We start from the raw sequence: 23366 nt of genomic DNA, 5'->3' as shown, positions 1-23366 counted from the left end.
CCTGGAGTGGCTAGAAAAACAGAAGATACTTCTTGAAATAAAGACCAGCAGGAAAAATCAGAAACAATAATTGCTGTCTTCACTACTACAAAAACAAGTAAGCTGTTCACCTGGGAGCCATCAAGGCAAGTGGTCAGGTCCCCTCAAGGCAAACCCCTCTCCAAGACTAAAACTCAAGGGGAATATGTGAGCAGGCATGTGGTCTGGCTGGTGACCGTGTTGGTCACCAATAAGGGGAAGTGGTGGGAAAACAGCAATGAAGTTGTGAGCTAAGTCCAACCATGTTCAATAGACTCCTATTAACCCAGGTTAAGACCTAGTTGGCCAGCAGTATGGCAAGGCCACAGAGGACTAGAGCAGAGAGTGAAGCGTCCAGTTGATATGAAGTGAGGGGAGATGCACAAGAACACCCATACTTGCAGATAGTACCCACTTGACCTGGCTTTAAGGGCTGGATGATCACAACTCAACTTGAAGAAAGAAAGAAAAGGAAAAAAAAGAGTAATCCACTACAATTTGATAAACTTGACCTATACTTATGGATGTAGCAGCTCAAAAGAGGGGCCAAATATTTACAGCTAGGATCATTCCCAACCCCTCTGTACACAGAGTTGACAAGGATGGGCAAGTTAGATATTGGCTACCCAAAATGGGGGGGCTACAAAGGCAAGAAGTGACTGGCTTATTAGCTTTCAAGAGGGAACCTAGTTCCAGAAGGTATAGGGAAAGGTAGAATATCTACTGAGTGGTTTCCAATCTGTTGGGACAGGGATGATGAAAGGAGATGGAGATATGAATCTTGTGGTACAACAGTGAATAATTGCTATCAGGACTGAGTGTGAGGGTTGGAAATGAGGGCAGTGGTTGGCTTTATAGTCCAGGAGCGGAGGTTCCTGGGAACATCAAGGGAAAAGAACAGAGTGCGGAACCCTACCCAGAGAAGCAGTGACACCAGAGATGGAGGCAGAAATGATGACGTGGAGCAATGGAGCACTAGGGACTCCGGACTCCGGAAGGGAGAGGGGCTGTGTGCTGATGGCCGGGAGGCAGGCTTGTGGGGTGTACTCTTTGGTTGTTTGATGATGCATGGAGGGGATTGTAATCATTGCAATGAAACAAAATATGATAGGATGAATGGAAAGCTGGTGTTTTTCCACATAAACTATCATATAATTCACAATAAAAACTAAAAAAAAACCAAAACACAAAAAAAGCCATTATCTTTTAAACAAGCCTGATGTGCAAACTGAAGGATATACTAAAAATTGTATATTAATGTGTGTGTATATATTCAAGGGGGGGGGCTCAAAAAGGTCATGAAAGAAGTGAATGAAAAGATAATGGATTTTTTCCACATTTTGAAGTACCCTTTTGTGTGTGTGTATAGATATATACTGTTACTGACAATGGTATGTCAGAAGGAGCTGAACACACTATAGATGAAAGACTGTAATATCCAAATACCTTTATAAAAAACTAAACCTTCAACCTTATTTCATATCTTATACAAAATTTAACTTAAATGAGATCATGGACCAAGACATAAAATCTATAACTTTTTAGCAGTACACATAGGAGAAAATCTTCAAGACTTTAGAGTAGACAAAGATCTCTTAGTATATAAAATGTAGCAATCTTAAAGGAAAAAAGACGATAAATTGGACTGCAAAATAAAAAACATCTGCTCTTCTAAAGACAATGATAAGGAAAAGATAAGGTAAAGTACAAACTGGAAGAAAATTTTCACAATACAAAACATCTGATAAGAACTTTTACATAAATATATATATGTATGTATGTATGTATATACACATATATATAGCTGTTGTAAGGGCTGTAGAGTTAGTTCTGACTCATAGCAATACTGTTTGGGGTTTATAAGGAATGGCTTATGGGTTTGAACTGCTGACATAATGGTCAGCAGTCCAGTTCTTATCCTAATCCTACAGTGAGCGCCACACCAGGACTCCATATACATACATACATATAACAAAAAAACACTATAATTCAATAATAATCGAAGAAAAATTTCAAAGGAAGCAAAATATTTTAATAACCACATTACAAAGATACACCAGTGGCGAATAAGCACACAGAAAGATGTCTAATACCCAAATAGAAATTAAATACAAATGCAAATTAAAACCAAAAAGAGATACCACCATACAATAATTAGAATGGCTAGAATGAAAAAGCTAATAATAACAACCTGAGAGCACTGTGGCTCTGTAGGATATTTGATAACCACTAGGTCAGTGGTTTGAGCCCACCAACTGCTTCGCAAGGCAAAGATGAGGTTTTTCTGCTCACAAAAAACATTTACAGGCTGGGGAACCTTATACAGAATCACTACTAATCGAAACTGACTCAACAGCACTTAACAACAACAATAATTCCATGAGTTGGCAAGGATGTGGCGCAAGTGGAATTCTCGTATGTTCTGGTGGGAGTATATACAGTTTTGTATCTATTTGTACCAAAGTTTCTTATAAAGGTAAGCATACACCTATATGTAACTCAGCTATTTCATTCCTAAGACCATTGAAGACTCATGTATGTATAAAGACTGGTATGCAAATTTTCACAGCAGTTTTGTTCATAAGAGCCCCAAACTGGAAACTCCACTAGCAGGTTACTGGCTAAATAAATTGTGGTTTATCTGTATAGGCATTTCCCAAATTACAAAGGAGATCCATTATGAAGTGTGCCTTTATGAGGAGAGGAGCACTTTTTCTGAATTTTTAGACATATCTTATGAATAGCAGCTGAACACTGTCAGATACAGTGTTGGATAATGAGCCCTTCAGGTTGGAAGGCATTCAAAATACAACTGAGGGAGAGCAGTTTACTGAAAACAGAGTTGACCACGGTGACATAAATGAAGTAAAGCTTTCAGAGGTTCATTTGCTGATGGGGCACAACTCAAAACGTGAAGAAACAGCTGTAAACATCCATTAATAGTCAGAACATGGAATGTAGAAAATATAGACCAAGGAAAATGGGAAGTTGTTAAAAATGAAAGGGAAACAAAGATTAATATCATAGACATTAGTGAGTTGAAATGGGCTGGTATTGGCCATTTTGAACCTGGCAATCATATGGTTTACTGTGCCAGGAACAACAAATTTAAAAGGAATGGCGTTGTATTCATCATCAAGAAAAACATATCAAGATCTATCTTGAAGTACAATGCTGTCTGTGATAAGATATTATGATATGTCTGGCTTTCTGCTCTCACAAAGATTTATAGCCTAAGAAACCCTACACAGAATTACTATGAGTCGGAATTGATTCCATGGCACATCACCACCACCACCACCACAAGGAAAACCAATTAATAATACTATTATTTAAATTTATACACCAACCGCAAAAGCCAGTGATGATGAAATTGAAGAATTCTATCAACTTCAGTATTAAATTGAGCAAATATGTAACCAACATACATTATTAATTACTGGTAGTTGGAATGCAAAAGAATGAAACAAACACGAAGGATTAGCAGTTGAAAAATATGACTTTCCTGGTAATCACTACTAACTGCTCTGAAAGGGATCACATTAGAAGGCCCCCAATACAGTGGGAGAAAATGTGGAACTCAAAATTATAAAAAAGAACGCGGCTTACTGGTCAGAGAGAGACTGGAGGAACCCAAGACTATGGCTCTTGACCATCCTTCAGATCTGGAAAGGAACTCACCCTCGTGGCTCAATTTTCAGCCAAGTGGTAGACAGGTATATAGGGGGAAAACATTAGTTAAAAGTAAGCTCACAATGAAATGGTCATTCAAAATCTAAAGGGCAACATTTAGCTAAAGACAAAGTTGAGAAGGGATGGAAAGCGGGAAAGAATAGAAATCGGAACCAGAGGGAGGAAGTGGGATAACTGTTGTTGTATGAAGGAGATTGCAATCATTGAGATAAGCAACACCATTCCTTTTCAATTTGTCATTTCTGGCATAGTAAACAATGTGGTCATCATATTCAAAATGGCCAATACTAGTCCATTTCAGCTCACTAATGCCTAAGATATAACCCATAGCAACCCTGTATAGGGCTTCCAAGGTATCATATTTTCAAATCTTTGCAGTAGCAGAAAGCTTCATCTTTATCCCGCTCATTACAAATACTTTTCTTAAACAATATAAAAGGTCACAATACACCTGGACCTCACAAACGGAATACACAGGGATCAAACTGACTACATCAGTGGAAAGAGACAGTGGACAAACTGAATATCATTAGCCCAAACAAGGCTAGGCAGACTGTGAAACAGACCATCAATTGCTCATATGCAAGTTTAGGCTGAAGCTGAAAATAATGAAAATAAGGTCACGAGAGCTGAAATATGACCTTGAATATATCCCACATGAATTTAAGGACCATCTCAGGAACAGATTTGATGCATCCGAAAACAATGATCAAAGATCAGAAGAGTTCTGGGACGACATGAAGAACATCATCAGGGAAGAATGCAAAATGTCATTACAAACATAAGAAAGAAAAGACCAAAATGGATATCAGAAGAGACTCTGAAACTTGCTCTCCAACATAGAGAAGCTAAAGTGAATGGAATAAATGAGGAAACAAAAGAGGTGAACATAAAATTTCAAAGGGCAACTCAAGAAGACAAATGCCAAAGTCAAGTATTAGAACGAAATGTGCAAAGACCTGGAGTTAGGAAACCAAAAGAGAAGATGTTAACATGCTAGCATTTCTCAAGCTTAAAGAATGGAGAAAAAAAAAAAAAAATCAAACCTTAGGTTGCAATACTGAAGGATTCTCTGGGCAAAATGTTGAATGATACAGAAAGCATCAAAAGAAAAGTCACTGTACAAAACAGAAATGGTCGATGTTTAACCATTTCAAGAGGTTGCATATGTTCAAGAACCAACAGTACTAAAATTCCAAGGCACACTGAAACCATTGGCAAAGAACAAGACTCTAGGGATTAATGGAACACAAATGGAAATCTTTTAAACAAACTGATGCAGCACTGGACATACTTACTCATCTATGTCAAGAAAGTTGGAAAACAGCTACCTGGACAACCAATTGGAAGAGATCCATATTTGTGCCCATTCCAAAGAGAGGTAATCTAGTGGAATGTGGAAAACATTGAACAATTATCATAAAGCACATGCAAGTAATGTTTTGCTGAAGGTAATTAAAAAACAGCTGCAACAGTACATTTACAGGGAAATGCTAAAAATTCAAGCAGATTTCAAAAGAAGACGCTAACTAGAGATACCATTGCTAATGTCAGATGGATCTTGGCTGAAAGTACAGAATACCAGAAAGATTTTAGTTGTACTTTCTACAGGAGCAGAAAGCCTCAACTTTCCCCTGAGGGCGGACTTGAACTGTGGTCTGTGTGGTTCATAGTCTAGTGCTTATTGTATTATATTATTACTGGGGAGTGGAGAGCTGCTCTTAGATTTTCTGGCTCAGACACATATTACTTTATCAACCCATGTCCGTGCTATCAATTAAAAACACACGGTGTTAGTAAACTTCAATAGTCTTGCTGTGGCACTGTGTAGGATAGGCACTAGATGACTAACTGCAAGTTCAGTGGCTCAAACCCATCAGCAGCTCCTCAGGTACCCTATACAGGTTTAGTGAAGGAATGAATTCTTATGTATGCCTTTGTCCAAGTTTTTTTTTTTTTTTTAATGGACAAGCAAATTCATTTGGGATGGGGAAGTTTACATGGGCAAGCTTTTTTGTGATAAGCAGCTTTAGAAGATGAGATAGAGCATGAATGCCATGTAATACAAGGCACCTTCTATTGTAGCTTTTCCTGAATATCCAGACTGGGTTAGGTGCTCCTCTTCCTGACTCCCACTGCACCCTGTATTTACTCACACCATATCATTATCACTCACATGGAATCATTTGTTTGTATCCCTGATTAGACTACATACTCCATGAATACAGAGGTTGTACCTTCTTTACAATTTTATTTCAGAACCTGGTATATGTCGCATCACACTGAAGGAACTAAAAACAAAATTAAATTTTAAAAATCTGAAAAGTAAGGGAGTCTAGAGATGAGTGGAAATTCAGAAAGGGAGGTGATCAGAGGGGAAAACCAAAATCAAAACACCACCACCACACACAATTTTACAAAATTGCATAGGGCCCTAGAAGACTTGTAAGAACTGAGTCAATGTAGTAATAGGCTTACCACAGAATACTACAAGCCTGTTTTATCTAATTCATAACTGTTTCAGTCTAATGCTTTCCTTGTTAATTCTGTATCAAAAAGAGATGAGACAAGGATCAATCCTATCCCCTCTTATATAGGGTTGATAGGGACGGGCAATTTAGACATTGGCTACCTAAAATGAGGGGGCGATAAAAGCAGGAAGTGACTGGCTTACAAGTTTTCAAGAGGGAGTTTCGTTTCAGAGTGTGTGAGGGAAGGTAGAATCCCCACTGAATAATTTTCATCTTGTCTGATGAAAGAAGATGGGGACAAAATTCTTATGATACAATAATAATTATCATCATGATGAATTGTGACTGCCACAACTGTAAAGGTAGAAGTTTTATAACAAAAAGAGGAGAGTAGTTAATCTTATAGTCCAGGAACAGAGGACCGTAGGACCATCTAAGGGAGAAGGGCACGAGTGGAATGTGGGACCCTATCCAGAGAAGCAGCAACACCAGACATGGAGACAGAGATGAAGGTATGGAGAGAGAGAGCAACTGAGGACTCTAGACTTGTGGAAAGAGAAAAGCTGTGTGCTGGCAGCCAGGTGCTGGTGGCCAAGAGACAAGCTTGCAGAATGTGCCTTTTAGTTGTTTAAATTACTATATATTCCTGAGTGTTTTTGTGTACATCCCTTCCCCCACCCGCAAAAAAAATAAAAAATAAAAAATAGAGGGAATAGAAGCAAACACTGTTGAATGATGATACATGGAGGAGATTGTAATCATGGCAATGAAACAGTGAGTATAAAACTGATGTTCTCTCATGTAAACTACCATTCAATACACAATAAGAACAGAAAAAACAAAAGATGAGAAACAAAAGATAAAAAGGAAAGGAAAAAGATCTATGTGCACATCCTACCCATCTTTCTGCTCTTCCCAACTCCAGTATACAACCCACCAATATGAGATTAACATGTATCAATCATTAGACTAGTATAAGAAGAGTGCAGTGGCTCTGTAGGATAAGCACTGGACTGAGAACCACAAGGTGGGCGTTTTGAGCTTACTGGTCACTCCTCAGGAGAAAGATGAAGCTTTCTGCTCCCACAAATATTAACTTATATAGGGTTGGAACTAAATCAACAGCACTTAGCGACAACATAAAAAGAAAACATGGCTGCATGTGAAAATAATACTTTATACATACAGCCAATTCAGAATCTTAGAATTCTAATTGATAGTATTCTGTCCTTTGAATCTGTACTATCTGCATAAATTTAGGTTTGGGGTCAGAATTACGGAAAGCAAAGCTGTCCTATCATTAAATTTTAGAAATCTTGGCTTCTAAAAAGCTCAAATCTATTATGTTCCTTCTCATTCAAAGATCAAATAGTTGTCCTTTCTCTTGAGAGAAATGTTCCACTCATGGTATACCTGAAGCTGCTTCAACATACTTTGGAGGATAAATTCGACCCTTATGTGAGCTGTGGGTGCAAGGGTGGTCCACTGGCTAAATTCTCGTCTTCAAAGCAGAAGAACCAGGGTTCAATTTCTGAGTAACATGCCTAGTGCTCTGCCACCACATGTCTGTCAGTGGCAGTTTGTGTGCTGTTATGATTCTGAAAAGAGTCCTGGTGTGGTGCTGCAGGATAATTCAATGGACTGAAAGGTCAGTTTGAATTGCAAGGTCAGCGGTTCAAATCTACCAGTCATTCTTGGAAATCCTATACAGGGTCACTAAGAACCAGGGTTCAATTTCTGAGTAACATGCCTAGTGCTCTGCCACCACATGTCTGTCAGTGGCAGTTTGTGTGCTGTTATGATTCTGAAAAGAGTCCTGGTGTGGTGCTGCAGGATAATTCAATGGACTGAAAGGTCAGTTTGAATTGCAAGGTCAGCGGTTCAAATCTACCAGTCATTCTTGGAAATCCTATACAGGGTCACTATGGGTCGGAACTGACTCAAAAGCACATAACAACAACAACAAAAAACTATTCTTAGCAAGTTCCAGACTAGGAAGAATGATCTGACATTACATTTCCAAAAACCAGTCTGTGAAAATCTTATGGGTGACAACAGTCTGATCATGTTGTACGTGTGGCTCAAGTAGGTTAATCATATACTAGGCCTTAAACACTGAAAACACTACAATAGGCAAAATTAGCAAAATATTTGAAATGTCTATTTTTATCGCCCCCCTCCAGAAAACAAAAACCCCACACCAACCACTTTGCTTATGCAAATCTGTACTGTTGTTAAGTGTCGCTGAGTTGATTCCAACTCATAGCAACCTATATAGGGTTTCTGAAGAGAGGCTGATGAATTTGAACCATTGACCTTACGATTCAAACAGACCCTGCAGTCTAGTGCTTATCCTACAGTGCCACAACTAGTTATTTAACACTGCTATCTGTTGATGCTGTAAGAAATACAAATGATTATGAGTCTCTGCTCTCAAAGAACTTAAATTCTTGACAGAGAATAACAGAACAGATAAATAGAGAAACAAGAACAATATCTAAAAATTAGAATATGGCACAGATAATAAGCCTCATGTGTTATAAAAGAAGGGAAAGATAAACATGGACTCCTAAGTGCCAATTTCACTAACACAAACCAATAGCTTTCATCATCTCTATTTTTATGGTTTATATAAACACATGTAGTCCGTAATATATATATATACTTTTTTTTTTTTTAACTTTTTTTTGCCTAATCTCTTCTAGTCTGGTATAAAGAAAATGATTCATAAATATACAAATAAGCATATCTCTAAATATATGAGTTTTACAAGGTCACAATCATTTTGATATGAACTGTGTCTAGGCATCTGGTATGAAAACAGGCAGAGAGGGTATTTAACAAGTAAGATAATAATAAAGCTTAAATTTCTTTGAAACTTAGAGTAATACTTCTTCATTCCCACCATTATTGGTGAAAACTTTTTTTTACAAATATTTAAGTTTCAAGTGCACAAGGAGGGTTGGTAAATGAGTATATTTCCTTATTACTACAATTATCAAAATATGTTGAAATTCTTTGTTTTGCGCCAAACTGTAAGCTTCTTAAGCAGGCACAGTCACCTACCTATCGTCTATGTAGCCCTATGTCTTAGCATAGTGTCTAACAATAGAGTAGGAGCTCAATGAACAGGTACTGAATAAATCTTAAAATGTAATTCAGTCACACTCAATAATTTTGTTATTAAAAAGTAAAATCATAGCCCCAAAGACTATGCAAAATAGAGAAATACTTTTTAGAAGAGCACTAACATGCTCTGGCTGAACTCCAACCAAAATAATTTAATTGCCCATCTACTCCAAAATAACTCCTCTGATTGCAAATAAATTTCTTTTTACTTCCTATCTTTTAAGGATCATGATATTTCACCTGGATGCTGCTGGACAGACATCATGCTTCATATCATCCATGAAACAAAGATGTCCTATCAAATTTACATAAATACCATCTCTTCCTAAATTTATTTTTCTTCATAACAAAAATTGTTTTGTTGCTATTGTAACAATGTGGTATTTGAAACCAACTTAAAAGGATTGTTTCTTTCTCAATAGATAATTACCAAAAATTTTGAGTGTAAAAAAAATGAAGGTCTAGTCCTTTGTAATATTTTGGAGGGGGAGGGGAGGCAGTGATTTCTTAAAAAAGGCACTCTGAAATCAGTGAGATACTGCTCTGAAGTTTGATTATAATATATTCATGAAAAAAGACCACATGCAAATGCCAGTTAGTAAAATAAATGAGAATGGAGTGTTACACATGTAAGGCAGCATGCTAACCCTTCCACACTACCTTTACTTTAGTGAAAGCATATTATTCTTTCTTCACCTTTGATTTTACTGCATGACCAAACTTCTCTACATCTCACTTCTCAAGAATTAGCTGCAGGGAAGGGTGTGGAGAAAGACCATGTGCAACCTCATAAAAACAACTCATTTTTAAACTGCTGCCAGACATACATGTTTTATGAGTAAGACCTCAGATAATCCTTTGATTAAGAAGCTTCTTGAATCTAAATGCACAATGCTGCCAGCAAGAGGAGCCTGGTGTTACAAGTATGCTGATTTTATTCTTTTAGACTGTTTTTAAAAATAAGTGTCTTTCTAAGTCACACTCTCCAAACTTCAATTTTTTTCAGAAAGGAAGAAAACTGCAATTAAGATGAGTCAAGATCTTAACCCACCAAATCTCATTATTGAAATATTTTATCCCGATCACAAGAATCATTCACTCACAATACTGAATTAGAGCCTTCATTGTTGTCACCCAATATGAGACACAAAGATGAATAAAAATACAAATAAGCACACACAAAACAGGGTATGAAAGTTCAGAAACAACAAAAGTAGCTCTGCAAAACTAAGAAAGCCCTGTGGAAACAGGTGACATCTGAGTTAGGTTTTGCAGGATGGGTAAGATTCCAACATGGAGTTAGTTATAGGAGATAAACCATTCAAGATAAAGGGAATGGCATAAGCAAAGGAAGAATAGCAAGCCATATTTGGGAAATTAAAATCTGAAGAGCGTCTGGTACCATTAGGTAAAGGTAGAAGATTAAGCCAGAAAGATAGGTCAAAATCAAATTATGCCATATTTCAATAACTATTTATACTTTATCTTATAGATCAGTGGAAACTCGCTGAAAGTTTTCTAGCAAGAATGGCAAAATCTTACTTTAGCAATATTAATCTAACAGCAATATTAAGGTAGACTATAGTATATTGGAAAGGAGCTCTGGTAGTGTAGTGGTTACGAATCTGGCTGCGAACCTTAAGGCCAGCAGTTCGAAACTACCAGCCGCTCTGCGGGAGAAAGATGAGGCGTTCTGCTCCCGTAAAGATTTACAGCCTCGGAAACCCTGTGCAGGGTCGCTATGGGTCGGAACCGACTCCACGGCACATAACAACAACAACATAGTATATTGGAGGAAAGGAGGTGAAGAAAAACAACAAGAAGTAGGAAAGAAAGTTATGAGTCTATTAGATATCTTCTAACTAAATGCTAAAACCTGAACAAGGGCAGTGGGGATAGAATCAAGGAACAAGAGGGGTGAAAAACACCATGATGGCAGAAGATTGTTAAGTGCTGTCCAGTCAGTTCTAACTCATAGCGACCCTGTAGAGGAGTGGCTGGTAGGTTTGAACCACCAACCTTGTGGTTGGCAGTCCAGTGCTTATCCTACAGCATCATACCAGGACTCCTGATGGCAGAACAGGACCTGGCAAATAGTCCTAGGAAAAGAGAGAAATAAAAAAATGACAGAAAATTAAGACTAAGTGGGTGGAAGAACAACAGTGCCACTAAAGGATTTAGAGAAATCAAGAGGAAGAGATTTCTAATAGTAGGGAACGATGATAAATTCCAGTTTGGTGATTCTGAGTCTGGTGAGCAATTAAGGTAAAAGTAGCTTGTAAACAGTTAAAAATCTAAGACTGGAGACTAAATAAGATCAGAGAAAGAAATCTGAGTCATTCCTACACTTATAAGAGGGGAAAAAATAGTCAAATAAAGAAGACTAAACAATTTAAAGAGAAAAAGGTTACAATATTATAAACATTAAAAAAAAAAAGGGCATCAGCATTGCCAAAGAATTCAAAGGAAGACAAGAACTAAGAAAAAGTGAATGGATTTTCAATTAGAATGTTTTGCTTCAAGATAGCATGAGTTCAGAAGTTAAGATTACAAGAGGTTAAGAAACGAATGATTCATGAGGACATAAGAAGGTTCATGTTATAGAAGGTTCATGCTGCAAAGCTCTTTGCAAGGTTGAAAATAGAGAAAATAATAACTTGGTGGGAGAATCACACAGAACTTTTTTTTTTTTAAATGTGAGAAGCCTTAATAAGAAAAAAGTCAGAAATATTTTTAAATAGGTTGCAATGTACCCAAACCAGATGATGTCAAGTACTAACATTTCACTTAAAAAAATATATGGTTTATTTTCTTGTACAATACTACTATCAGGCAGAATTCCTTCATGACACTACAACAGAAGTTAGGAAGAAGCTGTAGTCTAACTCAAAATGTCCTTGCTTAATGTCTCAGATTCCAAAATAATCCACAAAAATTCTCCATTCCTATATTGAGAGAAATAGAAATTAAGTATTATCAAAGTTGCAGGTCATCAAACATCTTCATAACATCCATTCACATCCAAAAGGTACAAAAAGGGAAAATGGAATATAGTTATAACTGAACTGAGAAGAAACAAAAGATTTCAATACAAAACAAATACTTGAATTCCTTTTAAAATGAGCAAGTAAATCCTTCTCAAAAGATAGCTTTAAAAAGTGTTTAAAAGAAATCATTTGTAAGTAAGTAACATTTGTGATAAGGATCTAGATGATGAATTTTACCAAGAGAAAACAATATATAATCTCAAATGCTGTAAACAGGCTTGTTAAGAGAGCCTGCACTCCAAATGTCACCAGTTGCAGGGTAGCTAATTATGGCCCTTTGAGTCAAATTTCTCCATTTTGTGATACACTGTAAATCCTAGCCTCTAAGCCTGTGATTATAGACCCATTTTGGAATGAGTTGCTAAGGAGTAAAGATTAAGGTGGGCCTAAGGAGTAAAGGTTATCATAGAACTAAGTATTAAGAATGCCCCCACCTTAGTAGAGCATGTGACTCAAGTCACTACCCTTAGTTTTCCTTAGGGGCCTGGTCTGACTCCAATTTATGACTCTTTTAGAAACGCTTGCTCTCTTGCCCTGGATCTTGCCTCTGGCTCATGATGTCTGACCTCCAGTTTGTGGAACTTTCAGCCCATCACCTGACCTGATTGGCCAGTTCCTGCAGCCTCATGCATCAACAGCCTGTCATCTGACCTGCCAATCTGGGTTATTCAACTCCTGAGACTACATAGGTAAGACGATTCCTCCAGACTGATGTCTGAACTACGGATTTTGGACTTACCAACCTCCACAATTTCATGAGCCATTTCTTTTGACAACTGTGAGTTGTGTGGAATGTTGCAGCATGTTGCAGAACCCTGGCACTTGAGGGAAGGAAGGAGTGGTGATTGTTGATGTACTTCAAGGGTGCTCATGAAACACTCAGAGAAACCACGCCTTACTTTCCGATCACACTTAAATTGTTTTTATTACTACTAAGCCAATGGCATGTCTGAACCTGTGTTAATATTCCTATCACTGGTAAGAAAAATAGTAATACAATATTTTTACTTATACATTTCTAGATTTTTAGTTCTAACCCAAAGCCAACAGTAAGCTTCTGCATATATACCACAGATCTAGGAAAATGCTGGGGAAATAAAATACAGAACTCAAAAGGCTATTAGAAAAGAACTGAGCAATAAGAAGGAGTGTCATGTTCCAAATGAGGGAGCATACTTTGTGAATGAAGCCTTTTATGTAGAATAAAAAGAAAGTTTTGAGAAATTAGGAAGCTATGTCTTACTTAGGAGCCAAAACATTGTGGTGGAAAGAGAAAACATTAACTTGACATGCCACAAGGCAGAGTATACATTTCCTGATGAACTACAAAAAACAAAACAAAACAAAAAAACAAGCAAAAAACTACATGTATGTATCTAATAAAAGCAAACACTGAAGCTTCATAATATTAAAAGTATCTAATATTATGGGCTTAAGTACAAGGACCAGTGCATTTAAACTTCAAAATGTCTTAATAAAAACAGTACTAGTAACAGTTAATCAGTACTGAGTTAGTATGATAACATGCTAACACAATGCATTTCCATATATATTTTTTCCTTTCATGTATTCCTAGCTTGATGCTAGGAAATAGCAAGGATTCAAACAGTGCTTCCTAGTTCAGTCATGACCAATGAAATAAAACCAGAAGAGACCTGAATTTGTAACATGTAACTGAATCGGGGCAATAACTGGAACAGGGAAAATTTACAGGCCAATGTCCTGCTAGAACTTAATCTCCATAGCCACCAAATCTCCTGATTGGCAAAGGCGGAAATAACAGTGTTCTGCTCTAAGTTTGGCATGGTCCCCACCGCTCTGAGCATGGGTCACTCTACACAGTCCTGACAAGGACCCAGTATGCCACATCAAGCTCCCGAACCTCTTCCGAGTCTCCCATTCCAGGCCTTCAACCCATATTTTCTCTTATTTTAGTTATTATTCTGTTTTACCCAAAATTTGAAACTCTGGGTCTGTTCCAATTTTACTTCATTGGCCATGACTGAACCAGTATAAATTGGTTTGAAGTCTTGGAAAAAAGCTGCCCCCTAGGAAACTTTTATTTAATAGACTTTTGGCTCTCTTAAAGAAGACCTAGTTTTCCTCAGAGGCCAAATTTGGAATCTTGCTTAAAAAGGAATAATGTATTAGTCTTCCGGATATTATTTTTAAGTCTTGGTTCCAGGCAATCACTCTTTTATTCACTTTTCTCAGAAAACTAATTAAATGCCAAAGAAAGGAAGAAGGTAGGTATAACTAGGCAATGGAAAAGAAAAAAAAATATGTATGACTATCAAAAACAAAGTCTGTATTATCCTTGGAAGAAAGGACAAAGTCTGGAAATATTAGTTTTTCAATCATCTGTGGCAAAAGTTGAGCACTGAAGTTTAAACCTGCCCTTTGTAAAGATTATTTTTCAAAGGTGCCATTTTGAAACTTTCATATTCAGAATAAGCTTCAGAGAAAATTATAAAAGGCACAGATAAATTCTTCAAGCTAAGAAAATAAAAGGTATAGATAAATACTTCAAGCTAAGAAAATAAAAGGTACTTTTGCCATGTGGATAAATTCTATAAGAATGATTTCTCCAGATCATGAGGCAATTAAAAAGAAAATAAACAAAAAAATTAAAATTCTAAAAAGCAGCTAATACATCTAAATTAGGCCAGTGTTATATTTAGAGGAAAAAATGGGTAACATTGCTTAAATTCTACATGATCAAAACTCCAAAAACGAGATATGAGAAGAAGATATCAAGATTTCAAAGCTCATTCATGTTATTTGGAGGGATATGACCCAAACATAGTAGAGACAAGCACTTCCCTAACAAAAACAAGATAACAGGAGAAGATGGGTAATGTGACCTACTCTTGTTCTACAATGTTAGTTTCTAGCAGCCTTAAGCTTTTACATCACAGCCACATTAAAACCCCAGGCTCCCTTTCCCTGCAGTAGACCATGCCATGCAGAGCAGACACAAGAAAGGCTGCAGTTATTTTATTTATTTATTTATTTTAAGGAAAAAAGAAAGAAACAGCATGAAGCAAGCTCCAAAAGTGCAAGGCTGAATGGGCTACATGAGCTTACCATATGTCTCGGATCTACTCTCCTCTGAACTAGACTTTGTCTTCTTGGAGGAACTATCTGCACAAGAGTGGGAGAAAAGGAGAGAGATATAGAAAATATGGAGACCATGTAAGGTGAAAAACTTCATGAGGGGGAAAAAAAAGAATGAATCATGATCAAGTTAAATGTGCAAACACAAAGTATGAACATCATAGGTGACAGCACTCAGAATAGTCATGAACAGCACAAGTAATGACATATTTTAAAGGTTGATCAAAGGAGGGACAGTGCAATAAAATACATTCAAACAAAACAACACATGAATAAAGAGAGTCTACAAAATACATGATCTGACAACTGGAGAGATGACAAAAGCACTAAATTCTGTAATGAACTAATTATGAAGCACTACAGACCACTTTGCTAAATTGTATTTTGAGATGGGCATAGTACAGATGAAAAATACACCAATTTAACAAGACTGTAATACTTCTATGAACAATGGGCAAAAGCTAATGAAATAAATGAAAGTCTCTGACTTCCAAGACTTCAAAATTAGAGGAGTCAGAAACAGAGAATTCTCTCTTACTAGAGATCTAGAAGTTATATACTTCCCCCCACCTAAATTGATGATTGGCATTTCATTTTACCTACTATACAAGATAAGGTAAATTATTAACTATTTACTCTTGATTACTTTTCCTGTTATCGATAATACTTAAATACTTTCTCAACGTAAAATAACAATTTATACTAAAAGTATCAAGCATCTTCATAAGTTGCAAAAAGCACATTTACTTTCTATTAAGTATTAAATTATCTTTCTAAATAACAACATAAATGATCAATTCATTATCTGTGACCTCAGCACTGACTTTATCTTTTGCCATATGGACTTAAACTGAATAGTATATGTATAAAAACATATATAAGTTTCAAATGACAAAAGCAAAATTATCAAGCCATGTCTATAAATGAAATACCAAGTACATTTATTAGGGGCAAGTTTCTAAATAATCCCGTTTATAACAGCAGGGTCAACTTTTAAGGCAAAAGTTGGTATTTGGTAAGAGGAGTTTTTAATCTATTTTTAGATTAAAATAAGACTATCGCACAAAATTAAGACTATCAATAGTCAAAAGTCCACTAACAAAAATCTTGGGAAAGAATCAACACAACTGAAACTGAAAGACATCTCTGAGTTCAGTGCTTCTTTTGACTAAAGAAAAAGGGGTCACTTTCTACCTGCTTACTCTAAAATGAGACAATCATATTGAAGTCTTATTTTATCTAGTGCTCCAATTAACCAAGCTCACAACTGAATTTTTACATGACAATTGAAGTTTGTGATAGCCTGGATTTTAGGACATCCTACCGCTCATATTTAAGTTCTTGGTCTGATCAAAATCTCCAATTTACATATAATCCTAATATTAGCATTTACATATTTTAAATTATAATATATTCAGTAATCAAATGAGGTTTTGCAGTGTTTAAACTTGTATTTCTCCTGCGTGCAAAGGCTTTATAATATTATATTAGTAGTAGGTTAGGGTGGTAGGAAAAGGTATATGAAAACAGATGTAGCAACTACCCCTGGATGTCTCAGGCACTTAAGGAGCTTCGGCTGTATTATTCCAAACTTCACTACTCTCAATATTGTTTGGAAGAACATACAGTGTTTTTTACCTGTGGGGTCAAAATCATGAGATGTACTGCGTTCAACTTTCTGCTTCTTATCTGTTGGTGACTCTCGATTCAAAATACTTCCATGCCTAAATTTAATCAAAGCAATCAAAAGTTTACTACAAGAAAATGATTAGCATAAATATATAAGTTAAACATCACCAAAGAATGCCTTACAAAGAGAAACAAGGAAATGAGCTCACCTTCACAGTATTTAAAACACTATAATTTACATCTTTCAAGAAGAAAATCCAAAAATGTAAAACTCAGTCTATGGCATGGGTAATATACAGTCTATGTACTTGACTATAAAAAGTAATTGAAAATATAAGAACAGTACTTAATATTACAGTCTATTTTATTCTTAGAAATAACTGCTTAGAAATTGTTAGTGGTTTTCACAAGTTAATCTCTGTCATTTCCATTTGACACATAACAAAGCTGTGCCAAAAAGAAATCAAATACATCCTCCAAACCTACAGTGTACAAGGAACAACAACAAAAAAACTCAGATAAGCCTTACTTTAAATCTGTCAATGTTTCTAGCAAAGGAGCCCTGGTGGTACAGTGGGTTAAGCAGCTTTACCACAAAGCGGGTAATTCACATCCACCAACTGCTCAGTGGGAGAAATATGAGACAGTCTACTCCTCTAAAGACTTATAGCTTTGTTAACTCTAAGGAACAGTTCTACTCTGTCCACTAGGGTCACGGAGTTGGAATAAACTGATGGCAATTGAGTTTGATTTGATTTGGGTACAGTTGTAGCACAAAAGATTTAACTAACCACTTTCAGGCCCAGCTGACGCTAGAATTATTATTTTTCCTATGACTTATCCAAGCCAGGGTATTTTCAACTGTCTCATATGCATGTGAAATTTGAACAATGAATAAGGCAGACTGTAGAAGAATTGATTAATTTGAATTAGGGTGCTGGAGAAGAAAATTCAAAGTACCATGGACTGCCAGAAGAACAAACAAATCTGGAAGAAGTACAGTCCGAATACTCCTTAGATGCCAGGATGCCGAGACTTCATCTCATATTTTGGACATATTCTCAGGAGGGGCCAGTCCCTGAACATCATGCTTGGTACAGTGGAGGGTCAGCAAAAAAGAGGAAGATCCCCACCCCTCCAGTGAAATGGGTCAGCACAGTGGCAGCAGCAGCAATAGGCTCAAATGTACAATTTGTGAGGATGGCGCAGCACCAAGTACTGTTTCTTTCTGTTGTGTATAAAGTTGCTATGAGTCGGAACCTAACAACAACAAATGGCCTATACAATTAGACTGATCAAATATTGCTGTTACTCTGATCAGATAGTGACTGAGCAACAAATGAGATCATGATAATAATGCAAACATTATTAATTAACTGAAACACCAAGGTTAGGATCTGGTATCCAGGATTATGCTGTTACTAAACATGCTACAAGTACTGTGTCAATTAGGAATGATATTACCTATACTTTAAATAGTATTTATGGTAATTGAGAGAGAGATACTGAAGCACAAATACTAAAGAAAAACAAATTAATGTCTATAAATACATACACACATGCAAGAAGGCTTCAAAAAGTTCATGAAAAATTCCATTACCTTTTTTCCCCCCATTATCTTGTAATTCCATTTTTTCATGAATGTTTTGAAGCCTCCTCATATGTACATATGAACACAGGCAAAGACATATTTGACCATTTTAGACTTTTTTCTCTTTAATGTTTTAAAGCAATGAAAACTAAACCAGTTTGCCAGAGGTCAATAACTATATAAAACACATCCAAAACTGGCAATCCATTTATATGCCCCAAACAAACAGTCATAAACAGACATTAAAATTGAATCTCTTCATAGGGAGTGATCTTAAGTATGATTTTGAACAAACTTTTAAAATGCTTATACAAGAAACATTGAAAATGTTATCAAAACAATGCTGTCTTCCAGTAAAAATATGCAACACCTGTTATATTTCAAATTTGTAAACATTTTGAAATTTCAAAGTACTTAAACCCACATTTTGAAAAACCACAAAAATCCAACAAAATTTCAAAGAAATGCGTCTAATTAAAATTTAAATTAAACTTTAGGAAAATCCAACTGGACAACTTACCTTATAGGTTTTTTGAGAGGAAACCTAAAACAAAGAGAGAGAAAAAGAAATACAGATGTAGTTATTTCATTTATAAAGTTCTGTTAATTATTTTATTCTTTCTACTAAACCAGAATAAGGGACATAAATCTTATGGTAGCTTTCTGAAAATAAGGCTCAACAAGCAGGTGGAACAAAAGGCTGGACATTAAAAAAATATTTACTGCAGGCACATTTATCAGGTCTCCTTGTGTATGGGTTCTCTTTCTTTAAAAATCAAAATAATAATAGCAACAGTTAAATTTTTTTCAAGGGCTTGCTGTATGCATTATTCTAAACTGGTGTGGCACTGTAGGATAAGCACTCGAACACAAAATCGGTCTGAACAGATAGGTCGATGGCTCAAACTCACCATCCACTTCAAACTCAACAGTCACTCCTTGGAAACCCTATACAGGGTCGCTATGAGTCAGACTTGATTAGAAGGCACTTAACAACAACAACATTCTAAACTACTAATATATGCTGCCTCATTTAAGCCTCAAAAATAATCCTAAGCAGAGATACTGTTATTTCTACTATAAAGGTTAAAAAAAAAAAAAAAATGGAGGCAAAGATAAATATTTTACCATTCAAATGGTACACACAGTTTCTCTAGCAAGGAAAATCCTTTCCTGCCCATCATTTCTCTTCACCCCATAAAATAAGTGCACGCCTAATTACTGTACTATTTGATTTTTGTCTATCCTTTGCTCAATTTAAGTTTAACTTTAGAAGCAAATAACAAACACGTCCAAGTGATCTAGATCAAAATCAGAGTACTATTAGTTACTAAGGGAGTCCTGGTGTGGTGCTGCTGCTTAAGCTAACCACAAGGTTGGTGGTTCAAACCCACAGGGTCAATATGAATTGGAACTGACTCAACAGCACAGAGCAACATTAAGAAATTATTTAAAATATGAATTTGAATAAAACTCTGTTCTGAAAGTAAGGAGGGTGGGGGAGTTTTTTGTTGTTGTTGTTTGTTTTTTTTGCTTTTGTCTTGCTCTGGTTCTGCAAACTAAAAAAAAACTACAGCTTTATCTTCCAGTTGTCTTTTTTTAAAGATAAATTACTGGAGGTTTTGTGGTACAAATTTGGTGCCATATAAAACTCCTAAAAGAGTAGTCTTAAACTTCCTCCTATTCCTCTTTTGAGTTCTACCCATTTTAGTCTCTCAGTCTAAGGTATTTTATATCAAAACTATTTAATCTAAGTAACAAGAATGGTCTTATTATCAGTAAAATTAGTTAAGGATGACAAGGAAAAGGGTTCTGGGACAAGAGGACACTGTTCTAAAAGGACATACACTGTCCAAATCTTCAGAATAAGACTTCTAAATAGTCCCCTTCTTGTTAGAGAGAGTAAAAAGAGCATGAATGAGCACATGTATTTTCTATTTACAGATGAGCATAAAAGTAGGCATTAGAAGATTCCCAGTTCAAAGGATACACCTGCCGCTAGGAACCCTAGTCACTCTTTATCTCCAGACCATTAGAAATACTCTTGACCCCCAAACAACACTACTTGCATCAGGGGCTGCAAAATGCAACATGATTCTTATAAAGAATCCCAAAATTTCTCAGACTTCAAACAAGCTACTGGAGCTATTTTCTCTTACAAATGAAATGGAAAAGGAAGGGAAAGAAGACAACAAAAATGGGACAAGAAGATACAGAACAGGCACACCGTACTGTACCACCTGCTTATCATAATCTATTTACTACATTTATAAAGTACAGAAACTTTTCTCAAAGGAAATTATTAAATTCTTAACATTTTTTTCTCTAATCACTGAATTCCACTTAAAAGTCTAAGGTAAAAGAAATATGTATGTACACATGTGTGTAACTGCATAAACAAACACGTAAGTAACAATGTCAAGAGCCTTTATGATTTTATTTGCTCCCTCTGCTCTAGTTAAGAAATTCACCAAAGCAATCCTACAGTTTTGAAAAAAACTGTTGCCATCTCCTGAATATTAAGAGAGTGTTGCAATCAGATAGCTGAAGAAGTTTGGGGCTAGAGTTAGAGTTCTATCTTCAATCTATAAATAGTTACTGAAACTTTAAACAGCATGCAAAGAAGAGAAAACTCCAAGAGTGAAAAAAACTCCAAGAGTTATTGACACTTTAAATAGTATGTAAAGAAGAAAAAACTCCTTGGGTGAAACTACCATCTCAGTGACTGAGAATGGAGATGGCAGCCAACAAAGGAGACGAAGATGACAAGACGGAAAAGAAAAAGGGCTGTAATAACAGAGGCCAAGGAAGAGGAGATAATGAATACTATCTAATGCTGCAGAAAGGTAGGTCTGAAGACTAAAAAGAGGTCATGTCCTAAACAACCAATTAGTCCAACACTAGACCAATGACACAAATGCTATACTTTCAAGTCCCCCCCGTCCACTATGCAATCCAATCATGAAATCATGGCAATCTCCTTTTGGTTAGGTATTTATGGAGAACAAACAACTGTACTTAAATGCTGACATATTAGATGTGGCGCCGTGGGTTAATGCACCAGACTGCAGAGTCGTCTGAACTGCAAGGTTGGTGGTTCAAGCTCACCAGCTGCTCCTCGGAAACCCAAAACAGGGTCGCTATGGGTCGGAACCAACTCGACAGCACTTAACAACAACAATAAAACTGTGCCGAACTTTTGAAAATATCGTATTGGTGACTTGGACATTTAACAAATAATGAATTTATTTGTGTAGATCCCTTGAGTGTTGCAAATAGTTAATATGTTCAGCTGTTAATCAACAGGTTAGAGATCAGTTCCCACCCAGAAGTGCCTCAGAAGAAAGCCTTGGTAATAAACTTCAGAAAACTAGCCATTTATTATTTTGCATATTTTAAAAACAGAAGTGATTTTTGTCTGTCTTGCCCAATGACATTTAACTTCCAGTTGATTATAAATCCAGCCTTCAGCCCCTGACATGACCAAAGTGAGTACAACAATTAGCTGTTCTGATCATATATTAGGGTCTGTCTTGGTGGCAACTTACTCCCAAACTGCTTTCCTGTGTTCACTGTGTTGTTGGGCTAACACAGAGGAGTACCCAATGGATGGGTGGGGGCTTGCTGTGAACATACACACATGATCTTTGCAGTTGGAGAGCTCCTAATTGCTAACTTATTAGTTCCTCATCTCCTTTAAAATATAAAGAAAAAGGAAATCATTCGGTAGGCTAGACGTTAATAGTTTTTCATTTACCTATTAGCATAAAATAATTTAAACAGACAAAAGCATAATGCTTAAAATTTGAAGCTTCATCAATAAAAATCTTGACCAATTTTTTAAAAAATCACAACAAAAAACAGCATTTGCATGAAATGCATAAGCGCCCTTAAGCCCTTAAGTATTTATTGCAAAGTGCTAAGTCCAACAGAACTGTTAATTCAATCTTTAAATAGAAAAATCTATGGAACCCATAGTAACTACCCGTTCCCCAGAAATAGCAGTCATAAATCCTTTCACCACCTACAAATTACAGTCACTAAAAGAAGGAGAAATTACAGAACTGTTAAAGAAAAATGTAAAAGTATCGAATATTATCTACAATAATCTTACTGATGTATTTTTAATATTTAGCACTGTAGGATAAGTACTGGACTGTTAACTACAATGTAGGCATTTCAAACTCACCAGCCACTCCTTGGAAACCCTATACAGAGTCACCATGAGTAGGTGACAACATATACCTCTAAAACATAAAAAGTTGTTAGCAGAGCTAGCAATGAAATATTAGTCGTATCAGAAGGACTGTAAAGCAGAAGCTACAACTGACATTTGACTCATGTAGAATTTTTCATGGTGTTATTAATTTTAAGCCTCTTAACTTTGCAATGCAAACCACAAAATGACATGGACAAAGGAGTACAGTTAGAATGTAAAGTCTAAATCATTAGATGCAATATAAGATCTCAAATTAACTTTTAAAATATACTTTAATATAATGCTATTTAATGAAAGGAGCACAGGTAGCTCAAAGAAAATTTCTCTAACATCCTCAAGGGCGAAAAGATAGAAATACAAGAAGCCCAAAGAAGTCCAGGAAGGGTGGACCCCAAAAGAAAATCACCAAGACATATCATAGTCAAGCTCTCCAAACTCAAAGACAAGGAGAC

The 23366-nt window shown here is 36.2% G+C and overlaps 1 protein-coding gene across 1 annotated transcript in view; it reads right to left on the bottom strand.

Annotated features, from left to right (window-relative positions):
* ARHGEF12 (Rho guanine nucleotide exchange factor (GEF) 12) overlaps window positions 1-23366 on the bottom strand; it is a 190371-nt gene that overhangs the window by 80435 nt on the left and 86570 nt on the right. Inside the window, exons 2-3 of the mRNA XM_006833994.1 lie at window positions 19216-19239; window positions 17114-17199 (exon numbers count right to left, since the gene is read on the bottom strand). Coding sequence (XP_006834057.1) covers window positions 17114-17199; window positions 19216-19239 — 110 coding nt within the window. The remainder of the gene's footprint in view (window positions 1-17113; window positions 17200-19215; window positions 19240-23366) is intronic.

Source organism: Chrysochloris asiatica, unplaced genomic scaffold (genome assembly GCF_000296735.1).
Source record: "Chrysochloris asiatica unplaced genomic scaffold, ChrAsi1.0 scaffold00008, whole genome shotgun sequence".
Classification (NCBI taxonomy): Eukaryota; Metazoa; Chordata; class Mammalia; order Afrosoricida; family Chrysochloridae; genus Chrysochloris; species Chrysochloris asiatica.
Note: the sequence above shows the minus strand (reverse complement) of the source record. Positions and strands in the feature narration are given on the sequence as shown.